The sequence below is a fragment of the Dromiciops gliroides genome, chromosome 3, assembly GCF_019393635.1.
Source record: "Dromiciops gliroides isolate mDroGli1 chromosome 3, mDroGli1.pri, whole genome shotgun sequence".
In the NCBI taxonomy this organism is placed as follows: Eukaryota; Metazoa; Chordata; class Mammalia; order Microbiotheria; family Microbiotheriidae; genus Dromiciops; species Dromiciops gliroides.
In genome coordinates, this window is record NC_057863.1 from 249,780,978 (window position 1) to 249,808,967 (window position 27,990).

The following is a 27,990-nucleotide window of genomic DNA, read 5'->3' on the forward strand; positions in this document are numbered from 1 at the left end:
AGGGTCCCTTTTCAGTGGTATATTTAAGCCCTGCCCTTTTAAGTCACCATTTTAGAATGGTGGTTTAATTTAGGACCAATAGAGGATTCATCGATCCCCATATTATGTTCTTGAATGATTTTCTTTTACTGAATGCTTATTTCAGGATGCACATTTTCCAACAAAGCCATGTTATCAAGGGAACAGTCCTCACAATTGAAAGAAAGAAGACCTGAGCTCCACCATTAAGTGGACCAGTCCTCCAATGCACATGGAATGATTTGAAGGATGCCAAATGTCCTCCCTAATATCCTCTTCCTTCCCAGCTTGCTATGTTACCTGATATTCTTTAAGGGGCCTCTGAAGACAAATCTAGAATGTCATTGGGATGAACTATCATGTTACATGGACAGCCTGGCCACTTACTGGTACATTTTACTCATGAGGAACCAGAGAAGGTAAACAAAATGGTAGATGTGGTGTGTGTGTATGTGAGAGACAGAGACATAGAGAAAGACACAGAGAGACACAGAGAGAGACACAGAGAGAGAAAGGCAGAGACAGAGACAGAGAGAGAGAGACAGAGAAGGGATGGGGGTTGGGGTCATGTTCCCTAATGCCCAAATATAATTATAATCTTGCTGAATGGGGCAAGGCACTAGTTAATTAGCATATAAAGAGAAAATCCCCTATCAGATTAAGACATTGCCCTCTGCTGTCATACAACAGAAAAGAATACTGATAAAAAGAGGACAGAAGATGCATACATTTGAAAGGGGGCACAGGTAGAAAGATAATTATAAAAGGTTCTTAGCACTGGGTAATGCTGGGCCAGATAAGAGTCCTAAAGGAAGAATGCTCATCACCATGGTAACATACACTTAGACTTATTAAGGCCACATCTGCATTTTTTTCATCTCATATACTTTACTGACAATCAGTAAAGTGGATCAGCTGGACAGTGACCTCTGAGCTATAATTTTGTGATATGGAGGTGGGGTGGGGATGGTGGTGTTTAGAGATGAGTATATTTTCCCATTTGATATTTTATTTGTTTGAAATAATAGTAGAACTCCCTACCATCAACAGTTTTGTGCAGAACAATCACTTCATGTAAATAGGCTACAGAGTGAGAACAAGTCTTAGAAGTATAAACACAAAATGATGCCTTTATCACTAAACCTTAACCATTCCTTTAATAGATGTAATCCAACCAGCCCTTCTCTTTCCTCCCCCTTCTACTCCAAACTAGGCTCAAATAGAACAGTAACTTCACCTGAATCTTTCTTGGAGATGTACCTTCTAGAGGCTTATGTGGGACTCCAGCCATCAAAAGTCCTTCTAGGGGCAGCTAGGTGGCACCATAGATAAAGCACTTGCCCTGGATTCAGGAGGACCTGAGTTCAAATGTGACCTCAGACACTTGACACCTACTAGCTGTGTGACCCTGAGCAAGTCACTTAACCCTCATTGCCCTGCCCCCCCCCCCAAAAAAAATCCTATTTCCAGACACTTGACTCAGTGGCCAGTCGGCTTCTCTCCATCCTAGTCACAAATGGTCATTATACAACTTAAGCAATTTGATCTAACAAGAGGGACAACGTAGGTGGCCTTTCTAGCCTTCCTCATTAACTGAAAAGTACATGTCATATTCCCTTTGGCTCCCTTAAATTCTCCCATCATGAAAAAGCAAAAAGAAGGGGAAACTTACAGCAATGTTTATATGTTTCTTCTTGAAAACTTTCGGTGGTTTCCCCCAAACTTCTCCCAGAAATAACAGCTCATAATTGCTTCAAAGTGTTTTAACATCCTTTCTCTCATTTGATTCCCCCAAACAACCTTGTGAGATCAGTGCTCTTATTAGCTTCCTTTTGCATACAAGGAAACTGAGGCTCAGAGAGGTGAAGGCACCTACTCCAGAGTTACACAACTAGTAAATGTCTTCCTACATCAAAATCCTGTTCCCTATCCCTGTACAACATTTCCAACCTTTTTAATTTAAATATTCTGCCAGAGCAGTTTGGCTATAAGCCATGTAGGAACCCCATCTCCTATAAATTAAAAATGATGAGTTGCATGAAAAGTGTGAAAAGTCTGTAACATAGAATAAACAAGGAATTAGTAAGAAGCAGTGTGATGGATATGCAAGAGTGTAAAGTGATGGACTAGTCATGTGGAAGAACAAGAATGACCACCGGAAAGCCCATGTGCTCTTCTGGCAGCCTCAGGACATCAAAAGTAAGTGAGGAAGGTCCCCAGCATGCCCTTGATGGGGGATGCCTTGGGGTGAAATTGCAGAAAGACCTGAACAAGAAATAGATGGGTTACATATACCCACCATGATGAGATCATAGATGCATTGAAGAAGTCTGCCAACTAGCATCTGAGTCTTCATATGTTTAAAGGGTTTTTTTTTTGTCCATTGAGAAATCCTTCAACTATTTCCCTTACTGACTCTTTCCCCATTAATAATTTAGTGGCCCGGGGCAGCTAGGTAGCACAGTGGATAGAGCACCAGCCCTGGAGTCAGGAATACCTGAATTCAAATCCAGCCTCAGACACTTAACACTTACTAGCTGTGTGACCCTGGGCAAGTCACTTAACCCCAATTGCCTCACTTAAAAAAATAATAATAATTTAGTGGCCCTTACTAGGGAAATGGAATTTCCAGTTGATTGTTCTCATAGCCACCATGTCACCCACATCAGAGATGTTTGCTCTCAGTGTAGATTGCCTCCTTCTAAAAGCACATGCCTTTCCAACTACAAGACAACTTGACAAAAACATGATGATCAGACTAACAAAGAGGCATGAGGTTGAATCACTACCAACACCAAAGGGTTGGGTACAGGAAAAGGGGGTATGATTATACCTAAGGCTAAGTGTCCTCTTGAGTTTCAAGTTCTTAACATTTCAGATAGGGACTGGACCTGTGTTATCATCTGATGTAAGTAGTTCCTGGTGAGGAACTTCCTCTACCAATGCAGGTTGTTACTACATTCTCTGTAATTTAGAGCCTTAGAGAATTCCCTGTGCGATGAGAAGTTAAGTAACTTGTCCAAGGTCACACAGCTAGTACTTGTCAGAGAAAGGACTTGAACCCAGCTCTTCTGGGCAATGAGGCCCTTTACACCAGAACTATCAAACTCTTGACCCAGACAGGCCACAAACCACATTAAAACATAACCAGAAAATGTTTAGTCATATAAATAAAAATACAATGTGACATAGATAATGTTATTTTGTGATTATTTAAGTCAATATGCTCCCAGTAGGGACCTGTTTTTATTTTAATTTGACACTGCTTCATTATACCACATGGCATAACATAACTATGTAGAAAAACAGAAGGGGGGGGCAGCTAGGTGGCACAATGGATAAAGCACTGGCCCTGGATTCAGGAGGGCCTGAGTTCAAATGCAGCCTCAAACACTTATCACTTACTAGCTGTGTGACCCTGGGCAAGTCACTTAACCCTCATTGCCCAGCAAAACAAACAAACAAACAAAAAAACCAGAGGGAAATAGAGGTTACATGGATCACCCAAAATGATACTATGATGAACAGAATGATTCCAAAGTACTTAAACGGAAGGAAGTATAAAGCATTTAGCATGTAAAGAGCCAGAGTGCTAGCTAGGTAAAACAAGAATAAATGACAAATTTACTCAGTAGGGATAAACACCAATTAATGGCTGAAAGGCATATTTAATATAACAAGGAAAACTCTGTACATTTAAAGTTATTTAGTAGGGTAAGCCCATTCACATTTCCCTGCAGCTCTAGTAATTATGAACCTTATATGAATTCTCACCCTCTCACTTACAAATCCTGGGATAATACTGTAAGTGATTTATTAAGATGCTAACTCAAAGCTAATCCTGATTCAATTGCTTTCTTATTTCTACTTGATAAACTGCTAAAGGTTTTCTTCCATGTCTACTCTCATTCAGCTAAGCTTGACCTAGTTCATAATACTCTTGCCTACCTACTCTGTAATCTTAAGGTATTTTGTACCAGGAGCTTCTAAGGTGGGTTTGGGGTGGCTCTGCCAGTGGGAATCTGGCTACAATGTATCCTTCTAGTATTATTTGACATCAGACCCCACTCATGTACTATGACCCATGTGCTATTGCTAGAACTCAACATTCCATCTCATATCTTTGCATGTATTGTCCTGGAATGCACTCACCCCTATCCCTACCTCTCAGAATTTCTCACATGATCCATGGTTCAACTCATAATCCACCTCCAAGAGGAAGTCTTTCGTGATTCCCCTACCAAACTAGACCATCTTTCACCTCAATTCTTACCTAGCCTTTAATCACTGAATGGGTGTTGCCTCAAACAAACTGAGATCTGGAAAAAAAAACTTAGCTTAAAAAGGCTAGGGTCTCCCACTGCATCCTAGGTCTTCACCAGTCATACTGACCTATGTTTTGCCACTGGACTGTGATGACTCTGGAGGAAAGAGTGAGGCTGATGACATTGCACAGCCCTGCCTTACTTAAATCCAATTCACTTACAAGTCAAGATATCACCCTCCTGACATCACTGGTTCTCTTCAAGAAGAAAGGATACTGGCAGCTTGGTGGCACAGTGGATAAAGCACCAGCCCTGGATTCAAGAGGACCTGAGTTCAAATCCGGCCCCAGACACTTGACACTAGCTGTGCGATCTTGGGCAAGTCACTTAACCCTCATTGCCCCACAAAAGGAAGAAGAAGAAAGGATAAACAACAGCTCAGTGCTCACTCACCCTTCAAATTATCTCATATTCACTTATTTATAATTTACCTCCCACCCCCAAGAGAATGTAAATTCTTTGAGAGCAAAGACTGTTTTGTTTTATTCCCTTTATTCTTAGCACTTAGCATAGAGCCCTATACATGGTACTTAATAAACAGTTGTTGGATTGGCATCCTCAAGGGTGTACATAGGCAAGTGTTCAAGCCAATGGCCTATTAGCTCAGGGAACGAACAGGGAAGATAAATAGCCTACATGAAAAGACTGGAACTTAGGGAAAACATTTGAACTGTACAAATGGGAAGCTGCCCAGCACTCTCATTTGTTTGTTTGTTTTTCTTGCTTTCTTTTGCTATTATTTTAATTATTTATTTTTTGACATTCTTTAAAAAAATTTTTTTTTTAATTTCAAATTCTGACCTTCATTTTAACTCCTCCCCTCCCCATTGAAAAAGTACCAATATGGGGCAGCTAGATGGTGCGGTGGATGGAACACCGGCCCTGGATTCAGGAGGACCTGAGTTCAGGTTCGACCTCAGACACTTAACACTTACTAGCTGTGTAACCCTGGGCAAGTCACTTAACCCCAATTGCCTCACCAAAAAAAAGAAAAAGCAAAGAAAAAGTACCAATATGAGATCAATTATACATGTGAAATTATGCAAAACATATTTTCACATCAGTCATGTTGCAAAAAAAGCAAGAAAAATAAAGTAGAAAAATTATATTCAATTTGCACTCAGAGTTCATCAGTTCTCTCTCTGGAGATTGGATAGAATTTTTGATTCCTTTGGAATTGTCTTGGATCATTGTAGTAATCAGAGTAACTATATCTTTCACAGTTGATCATCATTATAATATTGCTCTACAATGATCTGGCTCTGCTCACCTCAGTTTGCACCAATGCATATAAGTCTTCTCAGGTTTTTCTGAAACCATCCCTCCCTTTATTTCTTAAAGCACAATAGTATTCCATCATAATCATATACCACAACTTGTTTGGTCATTCCCCAATTGATGGGCATCCCCTCAATTTCTAATTCTTTGCCACCACAAAAAGAGATGGTGCAAATTTTTTTTGTTTGAATCTTTAGGTTTATCAAAGGCTAGATTACTGTGGTCATTTACTACTGTGTATTGTGTACCTAATTTATTCCATTGATCCACCACTCTATTTTTTAGCCAGTCCCAGATTGTTTTGATGATTACTGCTTTTTAATATACTTTGAAATCTTGTCCAGCACTCTCTATATCATGTAGCCTGGGGTCTGATCCTGATGTCATAGCCTGAGTCTCTGCTTCTACAACTGATTTTCTAACATGTCTCATAGCCCCTTGGATTTAAGCTAGTATTTGTGCCTACTATGTGTCAGGCACTTTTACAATATTTTTCATTTGATCCTCACACCAACCCTGGGAGGTAGGTGTGATTATTATCTTCATTTTTATAGCTGAGGAAACTGAGGTAAACAGAGATTAAGTTCAAGGTCACAGAGCTAGTGTCTAAGGCTGGACTTGAACTCAGGCCTTCCTAAATTCAGGCCCACTGCTCTATCCACTGTGTCATAAACTGCCTCAAGAGAGGGTTATATATGAAACTGAACTTGCATTATATAGTTTGGTTTTTTTAAGTGTATGTTAAATTTAACAGGATAATAAAACTGCTTTTTTTTCTTTCTAAATTTCTGCTCTTTTCTGTGTATTTTAAAAATGTTTCATTAACACACTTTTTTAACATCGCTATTACTACTTTTTTAACACCACTATTACCCCTCCTAACTTCTCTCCCCACAAATAAAAGTCATCACTGGTAACAAATAAATATAGTAAAGAAAAACCCCTAAACATTTGTAATCTCAGAAAATGTTTATCTTATTCTGCAATTCAAGTTCATCAACTCTCTGTTAAAGGTACCTCCCATCCCTCTTGAGTCAAGTATGTTTGTTTTTGTTTTTGTTTTTTGGTGAGGCAATTGGGGTTAAATGACTTGCCCAGGGTCACACAGCTAGTAAGTGTCAAGTGCCAGAGACCAGATTTGAACTCAGGTCCTCCTGAATCCAGGGCTGGTGCTCTATCCACTGTGCCACCTAGCTGCCCCGAGTCAAGTATGTTTTATAGCTATGGGCTATGGGAATCCTACCTAGGGAGACACAAGGCATAGGATGAAATGCCTAGGTCACAAACATGTAGAGTGTTGACAGGAAGGGAAGGTTATAGCCAGGGGAGATCAATAGAACTTTGGGTACCATGGTCTTCAGGGAAGGAGGAGGAAGGTGTGTTAGCCAGCCTCCTCCAATAGAGAGGCCACATTGAGCAAGATCTCTATCACTCCTCCTCTTTAATTTTTGGACTCTTGGGTCCCTGTCAACTTTACCAATCAGCTTCTTGGTCAGGGAGTAAAAGCCTACCAAGCTTTCTTCTACATTCTTAAATTTGTCTCTGTGAAGTCTAGAGTACAAGTCAGTCTCATTATCTTTCATGAAATCTAAGGGTCACGGTGACTGCTTCCCAAGGTTTTCCTCATTTCCTCTTCATCGACTATTTCCTCCTTTTATTGAGGCAGGTTCAGAATATCAGTGTCATGCTTCACTTCTGAAAAATGAAATTATCACCAAGGACAGTCAAGTGTGTATTGGTAGCTATGCTTTTTGGCAGAGAGAGGCCTGTCAGACGTCAACTACTTGGATCCCCCACCACAACAACACTTTGGGATATGTATAAGGAGATATATATAGATATAGATGTAGATGTAGATGTATGTATAGGTATAGGTATAGGTATAGGTATGGATATGGATGATATAGATATAGATGGATATGGATATGGATATGGATAGAGATAGAGATGGAGATGGAGATGGAGATGGAGATGGAAATGGATATAGAGATAGAGATAGAGATAGAGGTGGAGATGGAGATGGAGATGGAGATGGAGATGGAGATGGAGATGGAGATGGAGATGGAGATGGAGATGGAGATAGAGATGGAGATAGAGATGGAGATAGAGATGGATATAGAGATAGAGATGGAGATGGATATAGAGATAGAGATGGAGATGGAGATGGAGATGGAGATGGAGATGGAGATGGAGATGGAGATGGAGATGGAGATGGAGATGGAGATGGAGATGGAGATGGAGATGGAGATGGAGATGGAGATGGAGATGGAGATGGAGATGGAGGTGGAGGTGGAGGTGGAGGTGGAGGTGGAGGTGGAGGTGGAGGTGGAGGTGGAGGTGGAGGTGGAGGTGGAGGTGGAGGTGGAGGTGGAGGTGGAGGTGGAGGTGGAGGTGGAGGTGGAGGTGGAGGTGGAGGTGGAGGTGGAGGTGGAGGTGGAGGTGGAGATGGAGATGGAGATGGAGATGGAGATGGAGATACAGATATAGATATAGACATAGATATGGATATAGACATAGATATGGATATAGACATAGACATAGACATAGACATGGACATGGACATGGACATGGACATGGACATGGACATGGACATGGACATGGACATGGACATGGACATGGATGTGGATGTGGATGTGGATATAGATATAGATATAGATATGGATATAGATATAGATATGGATATAGACATAGATATAGATATGGATATGGATATGGATATAGATATAGATATGGATATGGATATGGATGTGGATGTGGATATAGATATAGATATGGATATAGACATAGATATAGATATGGATATAGATATAGATATGGATATGGATATGGATATGGATATGGATATGGATATGGATATGGATATGGATATGGATGTGGATGTGGATATAGATATAGATATAGATATGGATATAGACATGGATATAGATATAGATATGGATATGGATATAGATATAGATATGGATATAGACATAGATATAGATATGGATATGGATATAGATATGGATATAGACATAGACATAGATATGGATATGGATATAGATATAGATATAGACATAGACATAGATATGGATATGGATATAGATATAGATATGGATATGGATATGGATATGGATATGGATATGGATATGGATATGGATGTGGATGTGGATGTGGATGTGGATGTGGATATAGATATAGATATAGATATGGATATAGACATAGATATAGATATGGATATAGATATGGATATGGATATAGACATAGATATAGATATGGATATGGATATAGATATGGATATAGACATAGACATAGATATGGATATGGATATAGAGATGGATATGGATATGGATATGGATATGGATATGGATATGGATATGGATATGGATATGGATATAGATATAGATATGGATATAGACATAGATATGGATATGGATATGGATATAGATATGGATATGGATATGGATATAGATATGGATATGGATATGGATATGGATATGGATATGGATATGGATATGGATATGGATATAGGTATAGATAGATATAGATATAGATATAGATATAGATATAGATATATAGATATAGATATAGATATAGATATAGATATAGATAGATATAGATATAGATGGATGTGGATATGGATATGGATATGGATATGGATATGGATATGGATATGGATATGGATATGGATATGGATATGGATATGGATATGGATATGGATATGGATATGGATATGGATATGGATATGGATATGGATATGGATGTGGATATGGATATGATTGAGTTCCTCCAAGTAACCAAGAAGCCTGTAACATGCTCCTCATCGAGTTCCACCTTTGATACTCACCCAAATGCTTTCTCTCCTCTGTTTCATGGATTTCCACATCTATCTTCTTGATCTATAGTTGCTACCCCACTACCTATGCTAGCTGATCTTTCCTTCAGAAGAAAACCCTTCCATTCTAGTCATTACTCACACTAAGACTCAATAACACCTGTGATACATATTTAGCCCTCAAGTTAAGACATCTAGTTTGTGTTGTTAAACTCTCCCTCCCCTCCCCCAATTTATGAAAAGCCATCTGAGATGACAAGTCCTATTTCTGTTTCTCTTTGCAATCATGGTCTCCTCTAAATACTATACTATATACTATACTAGTATTTCTACTATAATTTGTCCTTTGTGAAACCTGCAGATCTCAATGATTTAACTAACCACTTATCTCTGGGCAATTCTTTTCCTCCTCCTTGTCCAGTTTAAAGTCCTGCTGGTAGGTCAGTCAGTGAGTAAACATTTATTAAGCATCTACTCTGTGCCACATGGTGCTAAGCCATAGGATAAAAATAAAAGCAAAAACCCCCCAAACCAAAAAACAGTCCATTCTTTCAAGGACCTTCAATTCTAATGGAGAAGAAGAAATGCAAACAAACTACATATACAGGATAAATTGGAGATCATCAACAGAGGGAGGGCACTAGCATTAGGGGAGATCAAGAAAGGTGGGATTTGGGGGGCAGCTAGGTGGCGCAGTGGATAGAGCACTGACCCTGGATTCAGGAGGACCTGAATTCAAATCCAGCCTCAGACACTTGACACTAGCTGTGTGATCCTGGGCAAGTCATTTAACCCTCATTGCCCTGAAAAAAAGAAAAAGGAAAGGTGGGGTTTTAGCTAAGACTTCAAGGAAGTCAGGGGGGCTAGGAGACAGAGATGAGGAGGGAGAGAACAACAGGCATGGAGGACAGCCAGTGGAAATGGCCAGGGGGTGGAAGATGGAATGTCTTTTGTGATGAATAAGGAGGTCACCAGATTGCAGAGAACATGGTGGAAAATAAGGTGTTAGAAGACCAGAAAGGTAGGAGGGGCCCAGTTTATAAATGGCTTTTCCCCCCCAGGGCAATGAGAGTTAAGTGACTTGGCCAGGGTCACACAGCTAGTATGTGTCGGGTGTCTGAGGCTGGATTTGAACTCAGGTCCTCCTGAATCCAGGGCCCATGCTCCATTCACTGCACCACCTAGCTGCCCCCTATTAATGGCTTTTAATGCCAAACAGAGGATTTTACATTTGATCCTGGAGGCAACAGGGAGCTATTGGAGTTTACTGAATGGTTGGGGGGCGGGGGGGGGGGGGAACGTTAACAGAATCAGACTTGTGCTTTAGGAAGATCAATCTGACAGCTGGGTGGAGGACGGCTGGAATGGAGACAGGCTTGAGGCAGGGAGATCAATTAGAAGGCAACTGCAATGATCCAGTTTTGAGATGATAAGGTCCTAGATCAAGGTCTTTAAGTAGGTGCTTGATAAATGTTTCTTGATTGGTCATTGATCATCCAGTCTCCAGACAAATATATTCTTTTTAGTTATAATGTGACTCCATGTATAACTTATATGGAATTGCTTGAGTTCTTAAGGAGGAATGGGGAGGGAGGGAGAAAGAGAATTTGGAACACAAAGTTTTAAAAAATCAATGTGAAAATTTGTTTTTACATGTAACTTGGAGAAAATCCTAAATAAATAAATTAAAAAAAAAAAAGCTATAACATGACTGTCCCTGACCAAGAGCCCATCTAGAGCCCTGACTGCCTAATCAAAGGCAGCTAGGTGGTGCTGTGGATAGAATGCTGGGCCTAGAATCAGGAAGATACATCTTCCTGAGTTCAAATCTGGCCTCAGACACTCACTGTGTGTGATCCTGAGCAAGTCACTTCACTTTGTTTGCCTCAGTTTCCTCATCTGTAAAATGCTCTGGAGAAGGAAATGGCAAACCATTCCAGGATCTCTGCCATGAAAACCCTGAATGGGGTCACAAAAAGTCAGACAGGAACTGAAAAAAATGACTGAACTGCCAAATCAAACGTCTATTCTCGGATTCAATCTTTTTTTAGCTAGCTGTTAATTTCTCATCTACTACTTTCCCTCCTAAAACTCCAACCTTCAATTGGCTACAGTGATAATAACACTATTTGTGGCCTTAAACCCCTTGCTTTCCTCCTTGGGTCTTCAAAATTTCTAGACTTTCTATCTAGCAGTATCATTGGTTCCCACACAAATCACCGGAAGGAGGATCAACCTTCAGGTTTGGGAGAAGTATTTGGTCACATTCTGAATACATGCCTCAGGAAGACAACACATTTCCCATTCTCCTCTAAAGGAAGTTGCTGGCCACTATGACATCTCTCCTTTTCTAGTGGACAATAACACATTCCCTCACTCTCAGAGGGATCTGTGAATTCCCCTGACCCTTTCATAAAACATAACTGCTGGGGTAGCTAGGTGGCTCAGTGGATAAAGCACTGGCCCTGGATTCAGGAGGACCTGAGTTCCAATCCGGCCTCAGACACCTGACACTTACTAGCTGTGTGACCCTGGGCAAGTCACTTAACCCTCATTGCCCCACAAAAACAAACAAACAAACAAACAAAAAAACATAACTGCTGAGTCTTCTTTACTACATCCAGATCCAATCTCTGAACATGGAAGCATATGGTTCCAACCACTCAAAGGTCTTCTTCCTTGTATCCCTCCGACTCTTTTGCCTTCTACTGTATTGATTCTCCTGAACCTAATTTGGATATTCTCCTATCAAAACATGGTAGAAGGTCAGGGTTGTTAACCATTTTTGTGTTGCATGGACTCTTCTGGCAGTCAGATGAAGCCTATGGACTCCTCAGAATTATAGTGTGTTGCTTATATTTATAATTAAAGTAAATGGTAAATTTCAATTAGAAGCTACTGAAAATAAAAATGCTGTCTCTTCCTCATCCAAGATGACAGACCCTTTGAAATATATCCATGGACTCCTGGTTAAGTACCCCTATCACAACTGGATAGAAGACTGGACTCAGACTCAAGAACACCTGAATTCAAATCACATCTCAGATATGTCTGTGCCTTTTCTTATCTAGAAAATGGAGGTGGGGTTGGACTCAATTGCCTGTAAGGCCCCTTGCAACTCTAAAACTAAGATTATATAGTGAGAGAGAGAGACAGACAGACAGACAGAGAGGGGGGAGGAGAATGAGAGAGGGGAAAGAAGCCAGAGACACACAGAGAGAGACAGAGAAAGAGAGAGAGACTAGAGAGAGCAGAGAGACAGAGACAGACAGACAGAAAGACAGAAAGAGACAGAGAGAGAGACTGACTCTGCTGGAATAAAGAGTAGCAGGAGGTGCTGCTACTTCCTTGGGCAATTGACTTAAGCTCTCAAAGCCCTAGTATCGTCATCTGTAAAATGAGTGGGTTGTCCCTCTCTCAGCTCTAAATCCATGTTCCCAAGAATTATTTTGGATCTTTGAGCTCTTCCACTTCTCCTGGATAGGCCTTTGCCCTCTGTGATAAGCTGGAGAACAAAGAAATATCTTTCTGGTCCTTATACCTTGTCCTCCAACAAACAGACCAATTTGCATTTAGTGCAGATTTAATTGTTGATAGCTTATGGCAATAGCAAAAACATGTAATGATCCCTTGAGGTCATAGACCAGTTCCTTTGCACTCCCTCCACATAGGCTAACACGGCTGTAATTTGTAGGTCGCCCCATAATCTTCCAACCTCTAACCGAATGTTTGCTATGCCTCTTTAAGCTGAGAGCCCTGTGACCACAGGTTCTGAAGCCCAGGCTCTTTTAGCCCATTAGAGTTTGCATCTCCTGTATTCCTTCTTCCAGATTCCTACAGTCCTACATATGGACAATTAGTTAGCAAATCCCAGCCAATGGCCTCAGCGGCCCACAATGTCAGTCAGCAGATATGACTGAGAAGCCCAGTGAGGGGAAATGCCAAGTTCACTTACCAGATTCTTCTGTCCCCTCTTTTTTGCCATATGCTACCTCTTCCATCAGTTTCTGGTTTCCTTTAGGGACACTCATCCGAAGACTCTCAGAGGAGGCACTTCCTTTGGCAGACAGGGAATCTAACATGAAGACAAACACAAAAGGAAAACAGAATTGTGAAAATAGTGTCATAAAGGCTAAAGCCCAGAATGAGCAAAGGCATGGGGGGAAATACTTAAGTACAGCAGAAAGGATGCTTATAGTTGTGAAGAGAGATGAAGTATCACATCCAAAAGACAGCACACACGTCAGTTTAGCTGGATCACAGACTGTAAGAAGGAATTTTTGTTCAGTCATTTTTCAGTCATGTCCGACTCTTCACAACCCCATCTGGAGTTTTCTTGGCAGAGATACTGGAGTGGTTTGCCATTTCCTTCTCCAGCTCATTTTACAGATGAGGAAATTGAGGCAAACAGGGTGAAGTGATCTGCCCAGGGTCACACAGCTAGTAAGTGTCTGAGGCCAGTTTTGAACTCAAGAAGACTCATCTTCCTGACTCCAAGCCCAACACTCTATCTACTGTGTTATCCAGCTGTCCTGTAACAGGCAATAAGTCCAGAAAGGTAGGTCAGAGATAGATTGCAAAGGACCTTAAATGTCAAACAGATGAGTTTGTATTTAATCTACAGAAAATATAGGTAAGCCTCTGGAGCTTTTAAGAAGGGAGTGACATCATCATACTCATGCTTTAGAAATATCTCTTTGGCAGCTACGTGAACAGATTAGTGAAGGGAGAGACCAGAGGCAGGGTGACCAATTACGAAGCTATTGTAATAGTACAGAGGAGACTTAATAAGGGCTTAAACCAGGTTTAAATTCATTACTTATGAATGGATGACAAATGGAGAGAGAGAGACAGATATAAGATATATCAGAGGGAGGATAAGGGTAGCTGAGGGAGAAGGAAGAGTCTAAAATAACTCTGAATTTGCAAACCTGAGTGAGGGATGGTTGTACCCTCAACAGAAATAAGGAAGTTGGGGATGGAGTGGGGGATAATAATGAGTTATCTTTCGGACATGTTGAGTTTGAGGTGCCTATGGGACTTGTTGTTGAGTTATTTCAGTTATGTCTGACTCTCTGTGACCCCATGTGGAATTTTCTTGGGAAAGATACTGGGGTGATTTACCATTTTCTTCTCTAACTCAGTTTACAAAGGGTTAAGTGGGGCAGCTAGGTGGCGCAGTGGATAAAGCACTGGCCTTGGATTCAGGAGTACCTGAGTTCAAATCCAGCCTCAGACACTTGACACTTAACTAGCTGTGTGACCCTAGGCAAGTCACTTAACCCTCATTGCCCTGCAAAAAAAACAAACAAACAAACAAAAAACAAAGGGTTAAGTGACTTGCCCAGGATCACACAGGTACTGTCTGAGGCCAGATTTGAACTCAGGTCATCCTGACTCCAGGCATGCTGCTCTATCCATTGCACCACCTAGCTGCCTATGGGACAACACCCTGGAAATGTTCAATAGGCAGTTTGTGATAAGGGACCAGAGATGAGAGGACAGACTAGGGTTGAATTATAGATTTGGGAGTCATCTGCTTAGAGATCATTGAACCTATGAGATTTGACAAGATCACCAAGATAGAACATGGAGAGGTAAAAGAGAAGAGGACTGAGGCTAAAACCTTGGGGTGCACCTGCAGGTAGGAGGTGGTAACTTAATATATAATATTAATATTCCAGCAAAGGAAACTGAGAAGGAATGGTGTGAGAGAGGAGGAAAATCAAAAGAAAGTGGAGTCATGAAAACACAGTGAGGAGAAAATATCTAGGGAGAAAGGACAGTCAACAGTGGGAGATGCTACAGAGAGGTCAAAAGGAATGATGACTGAGAAAAAGTAATTGGATCTGGCAAAAAAGTAGTATTAGTAATAAGAAGGATTTATATAGCACCATTTATTTAGTGCCAGGCAACTATGCTAAGAGCTTAACTCACGTGATCTTCACTATTATCTCCATTTTACAGTTGGGGAACTTGAAGCAAACATAGTTTAAGTGACTTGCCCAAGGTCACACCACATCTCAGGCTAGATTTGGATTCTCAACTGAAGCTCTCTAAGCTTATGGAGAAATTCAAAAGTTCAAATTTCAGGCCAGGTATGAGGTTAGGATAATATTACAGCAGACCAGTAGGGGCATTATTTTAATAGCAGGCAGAGATTTGTAATGCCACTTAAATCATAAATTGTTAGGGGGTAGGTAGGTGGTGCAGTGGATAAAGCACTGGCCCTGGATTCAGGAGGACCTGAGTTCAAATGCAGCCTCAGACACTTGACACTTACTAGCTGTGTGACCCTGGGCAAGTCACTTAACCCTCACTGCCCAGCAAAAACAAACAAAAAATCATATGGTATTAATTAGGGTAATCTCTGAGGCTGTTGCTGTCACACTGCCCTGGTACCCTGGTACACTGAAGAGTCTGGTTTGGCACAACAGCAAATATTTAGGCACACTGAATGCAAATCAATTCAAGATACTTTGGTGGAAAATGGGGGGAGGGCAACAGATAATGGCAAATGAGACAAGCATTAAGAACATTTAGGAAACTTGTAGAGCTAAATAGAGACATGGATGGGATACAACTGGATGTGTAATTCCATTGGTATTGGGAGCTTCCAATGGAGAAACTCCCTTTGCCAATGCTGATGGGCATCTTCTCTTCAATTAATAGTCACACAGTCTCTCGGGGTGCTGAGAGATTTTAGTGAATTACCTAGGATCATAGAGACAGTATGCACCGCTTTCTGCTGCTAGTCCCTTCCCTCTAAGATTACTGCCCATTTGAATTGTGTAATCTTGTGTGTGTGTGTGTATACATGTGTGTATATACGTATGTGCGTATGTATATATCTATATCTATCATCTATCTATTATATTTCTGTCTATCTATCTAGAGCTTGTTGTCTCTCTCTTTAGAATATGAGGTCCCTGTGGTCAGGATCTGTGTGGTTTTGACTATCTCTGTATCTGCAGTACTTAAAACACACTGCCTGGTATAGAGTAGATGCCTAAAAAAATACTTATTTTCATTCTCTTTATCATCTTTCTCCTCGTCCTCCTTCTTTTCCTTTTTGCCTCCTCCTCCTCTTCCACCTTCTTCTTTTCCTGACCATTCTCTTGCTCCTTCTCCTCTTTTGTCTCCTCTTTTCCTCCTCTTCTTCCTCCACTTTCTCCTTCTTCTCCTTCTCCTCCTCCTTCTCTTCCACCAGCACCTCCTCCTCCTCTTCCTTCTTCTTCAAAAGGAAACAGCTAGTTGGCACAGGGGGATATAGCACTGAAACCGAAGTCAGGAAGCCCTGAGTTTAAATCCTGTCTCAGGCATTTACCTTGAGAAATCATTTAATCTCGGTCTTAGTTTACTATTCCTTTGTAAAATAAGGATAATAGTAACACCTTCTCAAAGTTATTGTAAAAAATAAAATAATGTTTGTAAAATGCTTTGGAAACTATAAAGCACCATTTAAATGCTAGATATTATTCTTGTTGTTATTTGTCCAATGGAAAACTTCAGCCCAGGACTTCTTAACACTGGGACCAGCTCTATCCACCATACCACACTTCCTTTCAGAAAATAAAGCCAAGAAATAAATATAGTACTTTGTGGGGATGTATGTTTAGAAACAAATGTCTGGTCAAGAGTCTTCTGGGAAGAAATTTATCATAGAGGTGTATTTGTTAGGCCAGTACCCACTAGTTTATTTGCTTGCTTTAGAATATTCAAGTATTTGCCATTTCTTTCACCTCCTATCACCCCCACTTAGCTATTTTTGACCTTTTTTAATTATAAGGTTCAAAATTCAGCTATGCTATGTAAGTGCTCCTTTGGATTTATTATGATTTTCTATTTTGACTACCACCCCCTTGGTCGATGCTGGCCTCCACATAATTTTAGCCTTGACATTTTGATTAGTACCTTTCATCACATGACACTTTCTTCCTGGAACATGCTAAGTTAAATGATGCATTGCATCTTTGGCATTCTAATCCATAAAACCTCCTCATATGTAATATTTTAAGAGGAAACTGTAATCTTCAGTCTCTGTAGCTTTCCCCCATTAACCTGGATGTTGATGGTTTTTTTTTTTTTTTCCTATGAGAAATAACCTTGAAAAAATGCAGGGTATATGACTCAGTCACCAAAAGCTCACTGTCTCTGGCATTTGCCCTTTTGATTTGTTAATCTTCCAATCTGAGAAAATGACACCACAACATGTCAGCCCTCTTACCTCAAAGTACTTCAGGGTCAGAGCCAAGTAGGTGATGGTGGGATGTCATATATGGAGGCAGAACCTACTCTGGCCTAGGCTCTCCATTTTTTTTCTTGCTCTAGACCTGTGACTTCATCCATAAACCCCCTCCAGCAATTCAAATCAGCTTTCTATCTGTAATTTATAGTCTTAGAGATAGCCTGGGAAGAATGATTGATTATCCAGGATTGGTACATAATATGTATCTTGAATCTAGGTTTTCCTAACTCTAAGATCTGCCTTCTGTCTTGACACCTGGGTCTCTACCTCAGGGAAATATATCTCTTTTTTTGCCATCCATCATTTCATCAGGAAGATGAGATTCCAACATCAGGCCCTTGCAGAGACTAGATTTGGAGATGTCCTCAACCTAAAACCTATGTGCCATGTGTCAATGTCCTCCCTATTCTCCCCAGAATTGACGAATGATTTTTTTTAAATGACTGCCTCGGCCTTTGTAACTTGAGATGCCTGGCTTTTCACCTCCATGGCCTCATCCAAGGAGTCAGACAGTGGGGCCCAAACAGGAGCCAAGTATATGTTCAACATGTAAGTGAATGTCATCCCACACAACATTGGGTTTGTGGTAAAAATTATTTGTGGTAAAGACATATATCGGAAGTTTTAGCTTAATCATTTGAGAGATTGCGCATGCTACTGAAGCGGCTTTTGAAGGATCTTCTTTTTTGGGGAGGAGAACTCGAGGAATTTCTGGGTACTCGGACTTAAAAGTGAGGGCAAGGCACGGAAGTTCGAAAATTCGCTCTCTCTGGCTGAGAATAGCGATGGAGCGAGATCGAAAGGAGTGCACGTGGTTTGGTGTTCGATCTTTTCAGAGATCCGCGGTCTGGTGGGCAGTTTGGGATTCAGTGAGTTTTATAAAGGAATAGACTAAGCTTGGATCTAAGATTATTCATTTGTATTTCTCCTTCTTTATTTCCCTAATTGGTTTCAACTCTTGTTGTCTAATTAATTCCCAAGCAATAACATAAAAAACTGATCCATCATAGATTAAAGCTCAGTGGCTCCTTTTTCTTAAAGAAAGTTAAAGGGGAAGATTAATGCTCTGTATATCCAATTTTGAATCTCATAGGTTGAAGCAAAGGAATTCCAACTGAGTTCAGTCAGGCATCTAGGAATATTTATGAGCCCAAATAACTCATCTTCCTGATATTTTATTTTGGTTTTTTAATTTTTCCCGATATTTGGAAATAGGTTATACTGACACTGTCCTCCATCATCACCAGATAAAGATCAGGAGCTGCGTCTGACAGAATCCTATCTCCTCCTTCATTGATCCCTATGATCCAGGTTCCATCTGCTGAAGTGAAATCCCACCTTTCCCTGTTATTACCTCCTATTCTCTCATCCCCATCTAGCTTAGTCCCACCCCTCCCAAATCGTCATCCTCTTCTTCCCAGTCTTCCTACTATATCATCTTGAATGACCATTCTATCATTAACAAATTTTCTAAGAATCTTAGAACTAGTGCACCCTGAAGGGATCTCAGATGCATCTAAATCAACCCTTTTATTTTAGAGATGAGGAAATGGAGGCTCAGGCTAATTGAGTGACTTGCTGGAGGTCACACAAATAGCATCAGAAACAGGATTTGAGCCTATGTTCTCTAGAACCAATGATCTTTCCACCACACGGCTTCATCCCAGGTCCTTCCTTTTCACATTCATTCTAATTTTTTTTTTGGAATCAAGGAAACCTGGCTCCTTCCTAAATACACTACATCTCTGACCACTCTCTCTAGGACCAGATGTTCTTTCTCTCATTCTCCATGAGACACTATTTCACCCCATGTGCACAAAACCCATAGGCACCATATGTCTCTGATGCAATAATCTACCAGCCTCTGAGTCATTCTTCTCCTTGTTAGTCTCCACGTTGTACTCTGGACCTCCTCTGCCATGATCCAGCTCTTCATCCTGAAGCCTCTTATGGTTGTTCAGTCATTTCGGTCATGACCGACTCTTTGTGAGCCCATTTGGGGTCTTCTTGGCAAAGATCCTGGAGTGTTTTGCTATTTCCTTCTCCAACTCATTTTACAGATGAGGAAACTGAGGCAAAGAAGGCTAAGTGACTTGCCCAGGGTCACACAGCTAGAAAGTATCTAATGCTGGATTTGAACTCAGGTCTTCTTGACCCTAGGCCTGGCACTCTATCCTAGCTGCCCTTGAAGCTTCATTTTGACCCTAAAATTTACACATTGAAAGTATCCTGCCGCTTCTCCTTCTGAAGGGAGAAATCCTCCCAGAACCTTCACCTAATGAGGGTGCCCAGGTCAACCATGTCTCATTCCAGGCCATACCTGTGATTTCCTCTATGATGCCCTCAGGCAAAGTATCATTTGGATGTTGTCTTCCCCCCTTAGAATGTAAAACCCTTAAAGGCAGGGACTATGTTTCCCTCCTGCTTAGCACAGTGCCTGGCACATAGTAAACACTTAATAAATGCTCATTAACTGACTGACTTTTGAGTGATTCAGTCACTTTTCCTCTTTTATCCAGGAGTTCAGGAAATGGCTCATAGTCTTCCTCTCCATCCCACCCCCTTCTCCCATACCCAGAAATTTCAATATACATCTTGATGTCCTCACAAACAGCCGGGCCTCCCAATTCAATTCCCAGCTATGTCTCCACTCCACCTCAGTCCCTGCAGAGATGTTTGTAGCTTAGCTCTCATCATCACTGTCAATCACAACTTTGGTCCCTCAATGCTCCTGAGCTCAGAAACTCCTCTTCTGACTCTGACCTCATGACATTTTTCCCTCTGTCTCACTGCTATTAAATGCTATTTTTCCTTCTCACTGAACCTCCAACCCCTCTGCCCTTCCTGCTCTATTACCCCTGCACTGGCCTCACTTCCTTCTCTTTAACTTTCTCAAGCCTATAGATGGTCACATCACCTCTATGCTATCTTGTGCCTTTGGATTCCCTGCTACATGGTGTAGCTCATAGGGTGCCCGGCCTGAAGTCAAGAAGATACATCTTTCTGAGTTCAAATCTGGCCTCAGACACTAGCTGTGTGACCCTGGGCAAGTCACTTAACCTTGTTTGCCTCAGTTTCCTCATCTGTAAAATGAACTAGAGAAGGAAATGGCAAACCACTCCAGTATCTTCGCCAAATGGGGTCACGGTGTGGGACATGGCTCAAAGGACTGAGCAACAATTTGTCTTACAGCTAATCTTTCCTTGCCAAACCACAACCCCAGTTTCTTCCACCTTCTACCTTCTTTGTTCCTACTCTCATTTTTTTTTTTGCAGGACAATGAGGGTTAAATGACTTGCCCAAGGTCACACAGCTAGTGTCAAGTGTCTGAGGTCAGATTTGAACTCAGGTCCTCCTGAATCTAGGGCTGGTGTTTTATCTACTGCACCACCTAGCTGCCCCCTGTTCCTACTCTCATGCTGCTATAACACTGGATGAAGTCACATAAATATATAAATATATTGAATATATATATATATATATATATATATATATATATAAACTTGGTCCATGATAAATTTAAATTCTCCAATCTCAACTGGATTCCCTACTGCTACAAATTATCTTTTTTTATTTTTCCATGTTTGACTATTATCATACTCCTTGAAGCTACAGCTGTTTCAGACTTTTTCTTCCTGAATCTTCCAACACATCCTCTTGGCCCTTACTTCCTTACTTAATAAATGAATGAATGAATGAATGAACCAAAGCCAGTCACAGTAAGTCCCCTCTTTTCACCTATTCTACACCTCAAAACCCCTTTACATTGTGCCTCCTTTATGCATTTCTAACAAGGGTATGACCCCCAAAAAATGTTTTTAGCAAAGGCAACATCATTAAAATATAAAACCTCCCAAGGTGGCTACTTTGAGGGCACTGTAGTGAGTTCTTTCTTGTTGCCCAGCAAATGCTCCCTCAATAAGTGGATATGGAAGGGGAGAACTTGTTTTCAAGATCTCTCCCAACTCCGGTAAGTCTCTGGATCCCCCCATACCAAGGACAATATGATTTAGAAGCAAAAGTCCTGGTACATTTGTTAAAAGTGTCACCAAAGCGTTAAGTTGGTTCTATGATCTGTAGTGAGCAGATAAGTGTGGACAAAAACTGGCTGCAGTCCAAATATGTCTCCATTGATCGAGTGATAGACCCTCACCTTTGGCCTTAAGATACCCTTATGTGAAGTGGATTGGAAGAAAAAATGGGCCCTCTGCCAGAGCTTTTCCCCTGAAGAAATATTTCTGACTGAAACCAACCCCAACATTATAGGACTTGCTTCTTAGGGAAGGTGGGAAACAAAGAAGGGGAGGGAACTTTAAGTGCTATCCTCTCTGACCCCTATTCACATAGCTTAAGAACAGCTAACAAAGGATGATGGTTTAGGGGAGCATCCAAAGACAGCATATGTTAAGGTATTGGAATTTATGTTCATGATCCCTCTGAGGGGGAGGTTCCTTGTGGGAAATGCTCATTCAGGAATAAACAGCCTGTAAAACTAGTCTCATCCAGTCTAATTATCTTTGCAATCTAAAATTGTAAGCAAGAATGATAGATAGATATGTGTGTATATGTGCACACATGTAAATATATGCGCATATAAGTTATATTGTGCATTATGCAAATATATGCAGATATGTGTGCATATTCACACAGATGTATGTGTATGTGTGTATAAAATGTGCATGTACATGTGCATATGTAAATGTGTATGGGTACATGCATGTATACATGCTGTATATGTATGCATACATATGCATAGGTATGTGTGTACATGTCTAAAAATTAACACATGTGTGCATATAGAAATATATGCAAATGTGTATATATTGAAATGTACAAGTGTGTGCTATATAAATGTGTAAGTCTGTTATACATATTTAAATATATGTATGCGCATATATAAAAATAAATGTGTATATGTACATACCTATTTTTGTGGTTTCGCTTTTAAATATATACACACACATATATATTGTTTAGCAAAGCGTGTGTGTGTGTGTGTATGTGTGTGTGTATTTTTAGAGTGGGGGAGGCACTCATAGAGCAGGGGAAATTCAGGGCACAAGCTAGTATGTCCATATTTCAGATCTGCCAGTGTGTGCGGGGGAGGGGGAGGGGGAGGAGGTGAATGGGAGAGAAGGGAGAAGGGAAATAGGGAGGAGAGATGGGGAAAGGGGATGTTATATACATACACACACTTGCTTAGCTAAACAATATTTCTAGACAAAGAAGCCAAGTCTCATGAGCACCCTCTGTCAACCTCATAATAAGTCATAGGTATAGGACAACATAAATAATGTGAATCCTATAGTAACCAAATCTCCAGGATAGGCCTGAGTTTCACCTTCCTCTCCTGGGTGGCAGCCTATTTCTGGGAAGAGCCATCTTTTCTCTACCATCTTATTTCCCACTCCAATAAGATGTTCTTAATTTTCTCCACCTTCAAGCCTCAGGCTAAATGAACTTGGAGATTGGTTCCAAGACCCACAACCCCATATAAAAATTCTTGCCCTAAAGTAACCCTCAACCTCAGTTATAATGAGCTGCTTCTCTCGTCCCTCCTTTCCCTCTCCCTTCTCTCCCATCTCCCTCCCTCCCATCCCCTACTTTCCATCATCCACTGGCAGATCTGAAATATGGAAACACTGGCCTGTGCCCTGAATTTTCCCTGCTCTAATCAAAGAGGGGGGGAAAGAACTAAGGGGGACATGTCCTCTCCTTAATTTCAAGAAGGCCATAACAGCGAAATTGCCTTCACTCATAAAAACACCACGGCCTATCTTCTAGGCTATGAGTAATTCATTCATGTAGCCATTCTTTCATTTTCTTAGATAAAGAAAAAAAAATTAAGATAACTACATCAGGTTTGCTGGTGAGAGGAAAAAAGTGGATAAACTGGATAAGCAATCCTATTTCGTGCCTTTTAGGTGCCGCTGATATCATTTAGAAAAAGAGCCAGGTTTCAGGTCTTTAAAACTGAGTAAGGCCGAGCAATCCAATAATAAATTACATCAAAGAAGTCTTTGGGGCTGAGTCACTGCATGAATGTGTGCTGTGCTCTCGCTCTGTCTCTGTCTCTGTCTCTGTCTCTGTCTCTGTCTCTGTCTCTGTCTCTGTCTCTGTGTCTCTCTCCTCTCTCTCCCTCCCTCCCCTCTCCCCTTTCCTCTCTCTCTCTCTCTCTCTCTCTCTCTCTCTCTCTCTCTCTCTCTGTCTCTCTCTTCTCTCTCTGTCTCTCTCCTTTCCCTCCCTCCCCTCTCCCCTTCCCCCCTCCCCCCCCCTCTCCTGGCCAATGGCCACATCATAAACCAAACTCATTTGGGCTCAGGTAGTCAGCAGGGTGCTGAGAGGCACTTGGCTTTTTACACATTTTCCTTTTTCAAAAGTCAGTAGCACAATGCTCTCTTCCCCCTGCAGTCCTATGACATGGTCACTGCTTGCCCAGGCCCTCCAGAGAAAAAAACAGAAAAAGAAATTGGCTTAAATGAAGGCAACAAAGATTTGGTCCATGTCCCCACAGGTGGAAAGGTAAACATAGATTATTATATCTATTAGAGCTAACATTTATATAGCCCTTGCTATGTTCCAGGCACTGTACTAAGTGCTTTACAAGTATTACTTTACTTAATCCTCAGACAACCCTGGGAGGTGGGTGCTACTATTATCCCCATCTTATGGATGAGGAAACTGAGGCCAACACAGGGCAAGTGATTTGCCCAGAGTCACACAGCTACTAAACGTCTGAGGCTGGATTTGAACTCAGGTCCTCCTAACTCCAGGCCCACTATGCCACCTAAAAAAAGGGAGTTTTGACTGTTTCTTTCCTGGAGATCTCCTTGGGTATAGTATAACCAGCAAGCATAGGGTTCTTCTATTTCTTTATGTGAGTAGGTACACAGAAGCTTTTATGCACATACTATACTTAAAAAAAAAAAGAAAAAACCAAACCAACATCATCAATGACAACAAATTTCTCCCACTCACTGATGCCCAGAAATTATAGATCTCAAAGATCCTTAGATTCAGTCCCTTCTTTTTATAAAGAAACTGTCAGGCAGGCAGCAAACATGTATTCTTACTAGGAGTCAGGCCCTGTGTAACTGTCTCGCAGAATAATAACAGCTAGAATTTATATATTGTGTTAAGATTTGCAGAGCCCTTTTCAAGTGTTATCTCAGTCTATCCTTGCAACAACGCCCTGTGAGGTCAGCAGTACTATTATCCCCATTTAAACAAAAGAAAACTTAAGCAAAAAGCAGTGAAGTGACTTGCCCAGGTTCATACAGCTAGTTAAGTATCCGAGGTGGGATTTGATCTCCCTGGTCTTCCTAACTCCAAGTACACTACTCTGGTTGTCTAGATAAAACTAGATGTCGAATCATCCATTGAGAATTAAGAGGGTTAGGAGGCAGCTAGTTTAACTCCTTTGTTTTGCAGTTGAGGAAACTAAGAGACTTGCCCAAGATCCCCTAGGCAGCAAGCAGTAAAACTAGGATTCAAACCCAGGTCTTCACTTGTCCATTTCATCACCCAGCCTCTCTCAAGATCATATAATTAAGAGGTATACTCCTATGACTTAAGGTTTTATTATGGCATTAAAATGCCCAGACCCATGGAAAGAATGGAGTCAAGTCATTTAAAATCCAGTGTGAATCAACTGAGCGGATTCTTTCTGGGGAACAGCTTGGGATCCCCAAGAGTGGAGAGAAAACAGAGAGCTTTGTGTGAGGGCTCATTGCTACCCCCAAGAAGTCCCAAAAGGACAGGCAGAAGGGCATTGCAAATTTCACATTCCTTGTCAGGCCGGCTCTGCATAAAAGTGAATTCTTCCCAAACACTCTTTTTATATCCCGTCGTCCCTGAATACTAGAGCCCATAAGAAGCACTCTAAATTGAAAACAACCATTTTAGCCGGCATGTGCCAGCTCCAGTGTGCAAGCCTGAACCCCCTATAAAGCTGAGAAGAATCCCCACCCTGAGTACAATGCAGCGGTGAAACCCATGTTTAGGGCTTATGGGTCCTTTGGGGGTTGTTTTCATTTTTAATTATTTTGATTTATTTCATTAAATATTTCCCAGTTACATGTTTAAAAAATTAACAAGAATTTTTTACATTTTTGAGTTCCAAATTCTCTCCCTCCCTCCTGCCCTTCCCCTTTCCTTGAGAAGGCAAGCAATTTGATATTGATTATACATGTAAAGGATGACCACTTTCTTTACTACATTAAAAGAACTGCCATATAAGCAGTTATGCTCACACACAACTAATTCCCCCAGTCTCACAAAATTTGGGAACGTAAATAGGATGTTATTTGGTTGCTTGGTTTGTTGGGTTCAGGCTGGAGAGTAGCCATAAACACCACCTACCATGGATGGCTTCCGAACCTTCAGGATTCATGGAATCATCAACAATCTTCTGGATCTGTGCCAATGTATTCCGAGCGTCCTCCAGCTCTCTCCAGATAAGATACACATCCTCCCTGACCCCAGCTCCTAGGATGGGGAATACACAGAGCCAAGCAGTCAGCTGAGGCAATGTAAGGCAACAACCAGCAGAGTTAATGGTACTGACACTACGGATAAGAACAAGACTAATGCTTGTAGGACTTGAGTTAATAGTACTTTTGTTAATAATACTTGTAGAGAGGCAGCTAGGTGACACAGTAGATAGAGCACCGGCCCTGGAGTCAGGAGAACCTGAGTTCAAATCCGGCTTCAGACACTCAACACTTACTGGCTGTGTGACCCTGGGCAAGTCACTTAACCCCAATTGCCTCACCAAAAAAAAAAAAACCAAAACCAAAAAAACCAAATAATACTTGTAGAACAGGGATCCTTTAATATATGGAACAGGTCAATTCCTGCAAGGTTCTGGTACATTTCTCTATGTTCAGGCCTAATTTCCTTAATAGCCTCTACTATAAATTCCATCCCTATGGAACAGCTTAGACCCCCGAAGTCCACCTAAAGAAATAATAACCATTAAAGGAAATAATCATTTTCCGGTGGAAATAGTGATGATACTCAAAATACTGAACCTGAAAAATACCAGAAACTGGAGTCATGGCTGTGGGAGCTGCTGATGCAAGGCAGATGTCATGTTTTTGTGATTTATCTGGATTTCTTTATTTTTTTTTTCTTTTTGTTTTCTTTTTGTTTGTTTGTTTGTGCAGGGCCATGAGGGTTAAGTGACTTGCCCAGGGTCACACAGCTAGTAATTGTCAAGTTTTTGAGACCGGATCTGAACTCAGGTCCTCTTGAATCCAGGGCCAGTGCTTTATCTACTGTGCCACCTAGCTGCCCCGATTTCTTTATTTTCTGATTTAGCTGTATCTCCACAATCATAAACTATAAGGCTACCTTAACACTTCCAATTTAATTAATTTTTATTATAAAATTCATAATTACCAACAAAGGTGATCAAATAAACAGACAAAACAAGAAACAGAATCTTACCTTTAAACCTAGGTTTTATAACAGATGGCAGGTTGTCATACAGAGTCAGGAAGGCTTTGGTTCAAATCTTGCCTCAAACATAATAGTTGTATGATCCTGGTCAAATCACTTTCCATATCTTAGTTTTCTCCCCTATAAACTGAGGAGATTGGACTCAGTGGCCTGTAAGGGACCCTTCCCACTCTAAATTTCTCACTCTGTGTATTTGTTCTTTATTTCTCTCCAGGCCCTCCAGAAGTTCTGTCACCTTTAGACCTGTTTTCCTTCCTTCCTTCATCCTTTTTTCACAGAAACATGGAACTTAAGAGTTGGAAGGGACTCTGGGGTTTCAAAGTCTAAGCCATACTTAAAAGAAACTTCTACTATAACGTAGGTGGAACGTAGTCCGCTGGCTCTGCTTAAAGATCTCCAATAAGAACATACCCACCATTTTCCAAAGAGCAATCTCTTCTACTTCATAGCTCTAAACATTAGTTTCTTCAATATCGAGCCTAAATTTGCTTCTTTGCAATTCTCACCCATTTTCCTCGTTCCATCCTCTCGTATTAAACCGATCAAACCTAATTACTCTTCTACATGACATTCTTTTAAATACTTGAATACAGATGTCATATTCTTCCTGAGTCTTTTCTTCTCTTCCTTTCCTTAATATGATCACAATCAGTGTTTGTATAGTTCTGGTTTGCTGATTTCACTCTGTATCATCAGCATTAATAAATTCTTGTTGACTTGACCTGACTTGTGAGAGGCAACATAGCATAGTGGAAAACCTAGAGATAGATTTCTCTCTGAGACAAAGTGGCTCTATCACCCTGAGCAAGTCTCTAAGTATTCGAAGAAATTCTATAATAAGATGAAGT

The 27,990-nt window shown here is 40.9% G+C and overlaps 1 protein-coding gene across 1 annotated transcript in view; it reads right to left on the bottom strand.

Annotated features, from left to right (window-relative positions):
* Positions 1–27,990, bottom strand: part of VWA3B (von Willebrand factor A domain containing 3B) — a 211,740-nt gene that overhangs the window by 116,896 nt on the left and 66,854 nt on the right. Inside the window, exons 8-9 of the mRNA XM_043997092.1 lie at positions 26,038–26,167; positions 22,605–22,621 (exon numbers count right to left, since the gene is read on the bottom strand). Coding sequence (XP_043853027.1) covers positions 22,605–22,621; positions 26,038–26,167 — 147 coding nt within the window. The remainder of the gene's footprint in view (positions 1–22,604; positions 22,622–26,037; positions 26,168–27,990) is intronic.